Below are 10760 nucleotides of genomic sequence, written 5' to 3'. Positions count from 1 at the left end.
TGTTGCTGCAGTAAGCGCAGTATGGCATACCTGTCTTTTCCCAGGACACAGGTTCCCATTCCAGAATGTTCTCTGATGTTCAAGAAAGCAAAAGGCATTTGAAATTATTCATAGTGTATATGACCTATACACAAATTAGAGCCCAATAAGACAAGTAATCAAGGGCTCAGTGGGCATTTAGTATTAAATACCCTTTGCTTTCTGTTAAAATAGGTGAGTGAAGAGTGTCAGGATCCCCTCTGCCTTTCAGGCTCACGGGTCCCAGGTAAGGGCCAGGGTCATGTATTCAGATGAGATCTGGCCAATCCCATCAACACAGGGTGGAGTTTGCATGTCTGACCATGCTTTTTCTGTTTCTGCAGGATGGATGACATCCAGCTGTGCAAAGACATTATGAACCTTAAGCAAGAGCTGCAGAGTTTGGTAGCAATCCCAGGTAATGGCTGTCTTCATCCAGTACTAGGTTAATACTTGTGTTCCTGGCACCATTCCCACCCGTGCATCACCCACCCATGCCCCAACAATCAGAATCTCCTCCCCACAAGGTTGAGTTTCATATCTCTTTCCTCTAGTCCTTACTTTTAATTCCCATTTTCCTGTCCATCTTTAATCTCCATGTCACTAAATTTGTTTTCATGCTGTATTTCACTGCTCCCATGGCAGCAACCCTGCAAATATCACTCAAACAAGGAGCACATTCCTTATTTCTTGCACTCTCTTGGCAATCTCAAGGGAACCAAGTGGCACAGAGATTGTCAGGTAGAAAAGACAAGTGCTGAGATAGCAGAGATAAAAGAGGGAAAGGAGAAGGATTTATAACCATCACTGTGAACGTGATTGATTTTTTCCTTGCTACACCAATACATTGTCACACCTGTAGTTAAATCTACCTTCTAGAATCAAGAAGAACAGGTTTCTACAAAAAGCAAGGCCCAAAACTCTGGTTTGTGTTTTGCCATAAATCTCTGCAAATTCACTGTTTGAAGGAGGGACAGAGTTGTGGGGGCAGTTCTGCTGTTCTTGGCTCAAAACTCCAGCTGCCATCAGTGAGGAATTTCACTTCACTACAGCTTTGCCATTTGAGATGATCCACAACAGCCCTACTCTGCTGAAGAAAAAAATACAGACAGATCCTGCAAAACACTCAGAAACTGCAGCGGGCCATTTACACCACATATTACTGCACAGCCTCCAGCACTCTGCAAAAATAATTTGCTCCTGCTTAACTATTAAGGCCAAGTTTTGACTAGGCTTTGGTTATCCTCATTTTTCTTCCTCACGTTTTATTGTGCAACTTTGAAGGACAACTTTGTCCTCAGAAAGGAGAGAGAAGGTCACTCGTGACACAGGAAAGAGGTCTGCTCTGAAACCACCCACTCTTAGCTTGTGTGAGAACTTTGCCACATTTTGCACCCAACAGAAATAGATTAATAATATTTCTTACTTTTTCTTTCCTTATACTTCTTAGTTATGTGTAGGTCACATTTTAAATTTTTAATAATAACACTGTTGGTTCATTATTCGTTCAAATGGTATTGGAGGGGATTAGAAATCCTAGAAAGTATCTGTGAATGCTGCCCCTTGCCTCACCTTTCTAATCTGCAAGCTTTCCTGTCTAGACTTTTAACTTACAGATAGGGTTAATCAGCTTTCATTCTTTTGGTGTTTCTGCTGTTTGTTTTTTTTTTTTATCTTTTAGAAATGATTTTTCAGTCTCAAGGTCTCAAGCAGAGACCCACAGACAGCAGTTTCTCCTTAGCACTTTGCAAATCTCAGCAAACTTAAGACAAACAAATAGGTGTAGTTCCAGCAGCAGCATCTTTAGGCGGAATCACAACAGCTTGGTCTTAACAAAGACAAAGCAGCTGCTGGCATTGCCTAAGTGCTGACATAGCATGTGCCTAACCTAGAAAAACACATTCCAGAAATGGATTAATTCTCAGTATCTCTACCAAAATTTTCCTGTTGGAATACAGATTTGTATAGAGAACTGCTCCTTGGTTTCAGTAGACAGGGAATCAGTCTTTTAGTACACAGAATATGCAGTAGCTAATTAATATATTAGTATATATTAATATATTTTATAGACAGTTTCCTGGAGGATATAATGGGAGAGCACATCTCAGTTTAGGAAAAGGATAGATTGAAAGGAAGTAGAAAGTAGCTTCTACCTTCAGAAGTGAAGAGGGTCCTTGCTCCTTAGCCATAAGAGACAAAGCAAGAAAAAGCAGTGACTTCAAAGCATTCTTTTTTTAAATCTGTACTAAAACCAATTGTTTTGAAGTCTCTGATTAATTTACCTGTTTAAACTGTCTTTAAATCAGCAGACATAACACAGCTCAGATGCATCAGACTGCAGGCAGCCCACTCTTCTTCCATCAGCTCTCACTGTACTGAATTGTGTAGTTCTCTAAACACAGTTCTACTGCCCAAATCCCAAATTCTTGATTTAATACAAAGTGCCTTCACAGCTGATCAAAAATTTCAGCTTCTCAGAGAAATACGTGAGCTTGGGTTTGTCTCTGGCTTTCTCATCTCTGCTGCACTTGGTGGGTTGGAAGAGTTCTGTCTTAAATACATTTGCTTTATAGCCTGAAACAACAGCTCTGTACTCCTTAACAATTACGACTTTTTGTTTGTGACAGGCACATCTTTCATGCCACAAAAATGGTTGTTTATAGACAACCTAGCCATTCCAGACTGGCCAATTAACAAGGACATATAGCAATTACTCAGATTTTTGAAGCACAGGGAAAATAAACTTTCACTTTTTCCCCCCACATGTTACAATTGATGCTATTTGTGGGGATTTGCAGCTCACCTGCCTTGTCAGAGTAGAAAAAAAAGTGTTGTTTTCAACAGCCAAAGCTGTCTTGAAACAGAGAAATAGTTCCTTATGGTGTGATCTCCTTCTGCCTGAGGTCAAATGGAGTTTGTACATCAGATTTTAATAAAGCATCTTGAACTGTATTCTTGCTAAAGCTCTTAAAAAAATTCCAAGCAACGTCTTGCAGAGTAATTGAGTATTAAAAATAAGCTTAGCAAACCCCATAGAGCCTTCAGACCATTAAGCTGATCAGAGTCAACAACAGCAAGTGAAGAGAGCAAAGAGGCAGTGACCTGGCTTGCTGGGGTTTTGGTGACTCAGGTCTGAAATACCATTGACTTCAATCAGCAGTTGATTCTCAGGCATCTGCAGTGTCCTACACCACCCCCTCACACTCCCTAGAGTCCAAAGTAATACATTCTTTTCTCGTTTTTGACCAGAAAAAGAAAAAACAAAGATGGAGAAGCAAAGAGAGGATGAACTGATTCAGAAGATTCATCGACTGGTACAAAAAAGAGACTTTCTTGTAGATGATGCAGAGGTGGAGAGATTACGGTAAGAACCAAGAGCAACTGAACTTATTAGTGACAGTCCACAAGCCTAATAATACAATAGATTAAGTGACAAAATTTAAATCAACATTAATGGGAGAGAATTGGTCCTTCAAAACAACTTACCAAGTTAAAAGTCTCCTCCCCATTCCATAGGAAAAAAAAAATTTAGATTACTCTAATTCTGTGGCTCTTTATGCCATTAATGATTCAGTCATCTCATGAATAACAGTGGGCTTTGGTCTCCTATTTTCCTACCAGAAACAGTCTGGGCATTTACCATTTAAAAGAAAAGGATTTATGCTGCTACCAGGCAATCCACGTAAGAAGTAGACATGACATGGAATTCTACAAGGGGCATATTTGTTGACATCTAGAATCCTCGTTTCTTAATTATTCATGTGCTTGGGTTTATTACTACTATTCCCATCTTGTCATAGCAAAAAAACCCAAACAACAACAAAAAGCCCCAAACCAATTAAAAAGCACTCAGTAGTACAACCCTACCTAACTTAAGACATAAGCAAGTTCTGAAGGGTTTCATCTCAGTAGCTTAGCCCAAAGTTGCCAAGAAAGTCTTCCTCAAAAGTTCACTTCCAGCACCCAAACCCGATCTTTTTTTTGAGATGAACACTCTACAAAGAGTCAGTTTTGCTCTTACTTCCCCCTCTCTTTCAACAGTAAACACTCAATCCATTTATCCAAAATGACAATATCTCCTCCAACACATTTAAATTCTAAGCAAGCAAGGAGAGGACAAAGCAAAGCTTTTGCCAAAGTCCTGCAGCTGATCAAAGAGAGCTGGCCAAAGGCAGCAGCTGACAAGCAGCCTGAGCTAGAACTGAACCCAGAGCTCTCACTGAGCCCCATGTGCAAATTACAAAAGCCTCAGCAGCAGTTTTCATTTAGGCAAATATTTTGCTTTTTAATATGTGGCAAAATTAAATGTTTCTAAAAATAGCAAAGAAATTAATTGTTTACTAGTGATTTGATCCTAGCTGCTCTAGCTTCTACTGTCCCATTTACAGAGAAAACTGTCATTCCTCTAACATTTATTTTCCTTCTTTCCACCAGGGAAAAAGAAGAAGACAGAGAGATGGCTGAGTTCCTTCGCACCAAGTTAAAACCCATAGACAAAGCAACACAGTCTCCTACGAGTGAGTTCCTAATCATTAAGGAAAAAAAACAAGGACAAAAGGGAAAACTCCAAAGACAATTGATTAGAAGAGCACTTTCAAAGGCCAGCCTCTGGCAAAAGCTAGGTGAAGCTGGCTAGATCACCCAGAAGCAACACAGTGTGTCAGCAACTACCCCTTACCAAACTACCCCTTAAAACTGAATTTAAGTTCAGTTTAACATATGGCCACTTCAGAATTGCTTTGTATGTTTTAAATATGCAAAGTATATTTGTATACACAGTGCCACAACCTGCTTTTCTAAGCAGTTAGATTTTTGTTAATCATTTTCCTATCTGGTTCTGCAAAAATAACTGAAAAAAACTTCCTCAGATCCATGCTTGAATATGTGAAACAAAGTTTACCTGTTTTACTGCAGTCAAGATGGAAACTAGAGAAAAGACCGTGAACTTCCACAGCTGACCCAAATTTCTTACTTATTACCATCAGAAATAGGCTTTTGAATCACCCCAACCCAAATCACTTGTTGTCAGAATGGCAAACACACTGGTTTCTGAGAGACTAAGTATATTGTGTGAAGCCTTGGAAGCTTTTAGCTGCAACTTTCAAACAGAACAGTCACAGCAGGAGCTCTAGAAGTCCACAGGTTGATTTTGCCTTGTCTCAAGATGAGCTCTTAGTCAGAGAGTCAAGTGAGAGCAGTGTTCGTCTTAGAAAGGGACTTTGGTCTACCAGCCCAAGAGGTTTTTATCAAATATTCTGCCATTTTGTACAGATCAAGATCTTGCTCAAGAGTTTCCAGAGGGACTGGAATGACTGTGAAGTTCAAGTACAAGGCTGAGAAGAGACATTTTAAGATGCATCACTAATTATTTATACCCCCTTAGTCACAGGGAGCATGACTCATCTCCCTTGTTAGTTTATTTTGTCATTGCTTTTAAATGCAGTTTTAGAGATAAAAAGATTCTTCTCACCCTGAAAAATGAAAACCTACCTTTATCTTGTTCTCCTAATTACAACATCCAAGTTGATGAGAGAATAAATTTTAGCAATACTTTTGTTCTTCAGCTCCTTTTGTTGTTGGGAGTTAACAGTGAAATGACTTCGTGAAAGGACCCATTATCTGACCCCATGTCTGTGAAAAGGGACACCTGCTGTGAACCAGATGCAAGTTTACCCTCCCTTTGAGATGTATGGATTCTTTAGCCCCTCTTAACACCCTTCCCTGAAGAGATAAGACTTTCTGAGCAATTTCAAATACACCAAAGCTTGTTATTCAAACCGGAGTTGAAAAATTCAGGGTGGGTGGAGAGATGCGGGAAAGGTTTGCACCCTTTAAGGCAGAAGTAGGAAGAAACATTTTGAGCAGCTCTTGGTTCTAATGGTGTCCTGTTTTGAACATTGCAGGCAGCCCAGCAGAAAAGAAGGCAGAACCTCCTCCAAGCAAGCCCACCATTGCCAAGGCAGGGTTGGCAATTATTAAAGATTGTTGTGGGGCCACACAGTGCAACATCATGTAGAGCTCTGGGCTTCCTACCCTGCTTGTCTTTTCAGTGTTTCCATTGAGTGAAACTGGATGGTGAGGGGAACCAACAGGTCCTGCTAAGGGAGTCAAGAGCAGCTGGCACAAGTGTAATCTGTGGACTGTACAATGGCAGGTTCTTCACTGTTGCATGGATCACTCTACATGCATGCCTAAAAACAAAAGAAATTTATTTAGTGGCTGTCCAGGGACCAGAAGAGATCAGCAGTAGAGTTAACAAAAAACACCCCTGTGATACAGGTGAATGAAAAGGGGCTATATTTTATCCAGCACGGTGTAAAACAGCAATTCTAACAGGCTATAACTTTATGAGAATATGTTGTACACTTTTCACCCCTGTGACAAACTGCACTCAAAAATTGCCAAATTATCCTATTTTGGCTACTTTTCATAACAAAAGCCACAAGTAGCAATGCTATATATAGCACAATTGATAGAGGAAGCAACTGTAGGATAACTGATGTTGCATATAAAATACCAAACTTGTGTGATGTTCAAGTACTTTGCTGTGGAGTTTCACTTCAAATTCTTCCTAAAGAATGAGATCAGTGACAAGGATGCTGCAAGTAGCTACAGATTTTTATATGCCATGTAATATCTGAATTACTCAAGTCAAATTAATATTGTTTGCACCAGGGGAAATAAATCCCTGGCAAAGCATTAGCAAAGCACAGCTACAGTAATCTGCAAATAGATGAGGCAGTCCAAGGTTGTGTCACTTCTATTTTAGATTGCCACCTCCCATGAAGTCACAGAAATATTCACCCAGGGTTTTGTCCATTTTTACAAGCTACATGCAGTAGGCTATTACACATCACTGGAAGATTGCTGGGAGAAGAATAGAAGACAAAATTTAACTGATACTGAAACCATGCTTAAAACAAATAATAATTGTATATCTTTTGACCACAAGAAATACAAACTATCAAGCATAGGAAGACACAAGCCACCCAAGACAAATTTGCCACAAGACAAATATACAAATACAGAAGTAGGTATTTGTGGCAGGAAGATCACATTCTATACAAAATGGGTTTAAAATTAAGGGAAATACAGAAATACTCGTCTGTGTTTCACCATTAAGTGTGTTTCTGGTCTCTATGCAGATTAAGCTTTGTGGAATCTAGTATCTTTATATTAGCTGTCAGTAGCTGGTTTGTCTGTGTGATGGTATTCCATATAAATGTCCTGTGATAGGTGTCAATAGTAAAATAAACGTACATGGATCTAGTGTGACAATCTCAGGCTTAGAAATAACAAAAGATAGCAAAAAGTTCCTAAAATAAAGTTTTACAAGAGGAACTTCCATTTTGTGAAGCCAGCTAAGTGAAGTGTGTGCTTATATACCAAGGAACCACAGTATAGGAAAGGAGAAAAAATTAACAGCAGTTTCCCCAAAAGGACAAACAGTTATTTTTTTAGACAGAAAAAGTATCTTATTAAGGTTGAAGGCAATAGACACCATCTAAAGTAACTCAGACTATTCTTATACAAATAAAACCTAATCGCTAGCACTGACTGATCTTATGAAAAACACTTGCATTTCCAGAGTAATTTCAGTATTGCAGACTCACTTGAGACAAAGAACCCATGTCATTAAGTACCTTAACTTTTAAGGATCAAAGAGGAAAAAACACAAAGGGTTTCCACTAAGACATGAAGCACTTTAATTAGTTTGACCAAAGATGCAGGAAAGAGAACAAAATCTGGCTGTCATGTATAGTTATTGTATCCTTGTTGAGACATTCAACTTTAAGCTCTGTAGCTGTTACAGTCTGTACTTGGTGTGGGTTGGACTCTGCATGGCACCTGTGCACATTGACACAGTTATGGGGAAAACTGCTTTTAGGGGAGAGAATACACACTGGAGGGAAAGAAAACACCCATTGGCTTCTGTAAAATTCCACAGCCTCGTGCCGGTGCCCCCTTAAGACATCAGGAACTGTCAGTATCTTAAGACAAGAGGCAGATGTTCAGTATCATTAATAAAGGCAAATGGAAGTCAGGGAAACAGCTGTAGTGAAGCACCAAACTTTAAGCCTTAGGAGGATCAGCTGTGAATGCCACTAAGGGGCCAGAAGGACTTCTGCACAATAGTGTTTAACCCAGGCTGTGCTGGTGATTGATTGGGGTGATCCCTAGAGGCTGCACAGAATCTGCAGTCACTTGGGAATAAAGTGAAATGAGTACAATGTCGGTTTCCATGAAAAAATGTCAGTAGCAAGAAATAGAGTTAGACGTTCCTGGGAAGCAACACTCATAACCAGGCTACAGAGCCATCTCCTTTAATTAAAACCAAGGAGAAACACAGCAAGTAGGAATGTGCAATATGCATGCATTTAAGCACTGGTAGCCGATGCCCTAAAGGGACTTGGACTCCAGCAGTGTTAACGAGAGTGGACTTCATTTTCAGAAGTTCTAGCTTGGCTCAGCTGGAAGGTTTTCTGTATGCCAGTTTTTGTTTTTAATTAGCAAATGCTTCATTTCTGTGTTTATTTGGGTGGATTTGAACAGCTTGCCTGCAGTGCACCAGTGGTTCCTTCAGAAGTGGGTCAGTGATGGTGCTTAGCAATAAAGTCCTGGATTTTTTAGACTGTAAGGTCAGATTCTCAACTGTGTTCAACACTGGTTTAGTGTTGCCTATCTAGAACACAGCAGAGCTAATGACTGCGATTAAACAAATTAAACTTGGGAGGAAATTAAGTGTAAAAATCTTGACCCGTATTTTTAAAAACGAGACTAAATCACTGAATATCCCAAGAACAACCAGGGGTTTTGTATCTTCCATGATCCTGTGAACATGACACATTATACAATCCCCATATATAAAATCAGCAGAGTATCAGACAAGTATCTTGAGGTGACTATATGGAGTAACTGTCATCACTTCAGAGCTGATTTTCAGATATCAGTCCCTGTCTGCAAAGAGGGACCGTGATTGACTGAAGCACCCAGCATTTCTTCTGGAAATCCTGGCTGTTTATCACTTCAGAAAGAAGGCAAGGCATTGGAAAAGGAAGAATGTGTAAGGTGGATTTGACACACTGGTAAATATGCCTATGTTCAGGAAAGGACCTTGGTCTACTGAGAAAAACAAAAGTGCTGAAGTGCTATTTGTACCAATCACCAATTCCACCAGCAAATGGTTCTCTTGTACCTTCCCCCTAGGCCTACTGAATCTCTTCCAAGTTAAACATATTTCCAAATAAACTAAGCTGCTGTGTTATACTAAGCATTTGTTTCTTCCTGTTACTGAAGGAAAAGTTGGTTGTGGAGTAGAGTGGGATGCAGCTCCTGTGCTGCTACACTTTTCAAAAAGAACAAGGTTACTATTCTGCAAGAAAGGAGTAATGCCTAGGTAAGTTAGAGATGCTACAGAAATAAAGGATTTTCTCACTGAAAAAAAAAGAAAACCCACCAAAAAAGCCAATCTCATTATGCTCCTAGATGACTTTGGAACCTCACTACAGCCCAGAGCCTGCACAGATTAGACGGGTCCCAGCCCTACACTGAGAATGTAAGGGTCCCAACATACCCGAGTATCAAAAGAATTGCCAAGCCAAGAGGGCAGTCATGTTATTTAAATGAACAAAACAATCCTCCTCCACCCCAGCATAAATGGTACCATTGTTACCAAGTGCATCTTGTTTCACATGATCCCATCCATCCTATAAACAGCCAGGCAAGCAGGCTGCTTTCAAACAGGATATCAAAAATACTCCTCCAAGTCCAAAACTTCCTCTCCCTTCCACGTACACACAACACTTCACACGGGACCCTGAGAACACTGCAGCAGCTGAGCCTGGATCCTGATAGCCTTGGCCGCAACTTGGTCTCAGAGGTGAATAAGGAGGTGTCTCACGGGAGATCTCCCCTCACTTTTAAGTTGGCTTTCTTTACAGCCTTAGTAGTTTCTTAAGGAGAGGCAGTTTTCTGCAACAACACTTCATGGGAGGTTGAAATAACTGTGGTAAGACACCAAGAGATGCTTAAACTAATTACCTAAAAAGTAAATCTCATCAGTTACAGATACGAGTGGATTTTAACAGGCTTGATCACAAAACCAGAGATGATGACTGCAGCTAACACCAAACCAGAGATGATGATTGCAGCCAATCACCTCATCCCATCTACACCAACAGAGGAGTTTGTTGGTTTTTTCCTTAAAGACACAGAACAGCTCTTCTGGCAGGATGCAGTTCTTCACTTTTGAATTCAATAACTGAAAGACTGACTTGAAACTTGAGCCATGCCATGACATAAAATAGTGCTTTGACAGCCATGTCAAAAAAATGCTCAAATAACATCCTGAAGTGGCATTTCAGAAATTTCTTGTAAAATGGCATTCTCTATTTAGATCAATCTGCTTTCTGTAGCATACATATAGCACCACAAACCATTTTAATAACCACTTGAATTAGGATTTTTTTCTTTGTCCACCTAAGGAAATACTAAACATAAAAGTAGTCATACAGGAAGGAATACAGCATTAAAAGTAATGCTTACTAGAAAAAGGCTCCTTTTAATAGGAGTTAAACCATAGCTCACCATGCAACGAGTCCGTTACATTATGGCAGGCAAAACAAGCCATGTTAATTTTAGAAAGAAAAAAGACAGTTTTTTCCATAATGACTTTTTTGCTAACTTAAAACAGATGGCTTAACGTAAAATGAGAATGAAAGGAGTGGGAATGTTTGCAGCAC

The 10760-nt window shown here is 39.8% G+C and overlaps 1 protein-coding gene across 2 annotated transcripts in view; it reads left to right on the top strand.

The window, feature by feature from the left end:
• CUNH16orf45 (chromosome unknown C16orf45 homolog) overlaps window positions 1-9289 on the top strand; it is a 37266-nt gene extending 27977 nt beyond the window's left edge. For both annotated transcript variants that reach the window (XM_017734230.1, XM_017734231.1), the window contains 4 exons: window positions 363-436; window positions 3268-3382; window positions 4453-4535; window positions 5922-9289. In XM_017734230.1, coding sequence (XP_017589719.1) covers window positions 363-436; window positions 3268-3382; window positions 4453-4535; window positions 5922-6034 — 385 coding nt within the window. In that variant the 3' untranslated portion in view covers window positions 6035-9289. The remainder of the gene's footprint in view (window positions 1-362; window positions 437-3267; window positions 3383-4452; window positions 4536-5921) is intronic.
• Window positions 9290-10760: the final 1471 nt, after the last annotated feature.

Source organism: Corvus brachyrhynchos, unplaced genomic scaffold (assembly GCF_000691975.1).
Source record: "Corvus brachyrhynchos isolate BGI_N302 unplaced genomic scaffold, ASM69197v1 scaffold5, whole genome shotgun sequence".
NCBI lineage: Eukaryota > Metazoa > Chordata > Aves > Passeriformes > Corvidae > Corvus > Corvus brachyrhynchos.
This window is presented reverse-complemented; position numbering and strand designations above follow the sequence as displayed.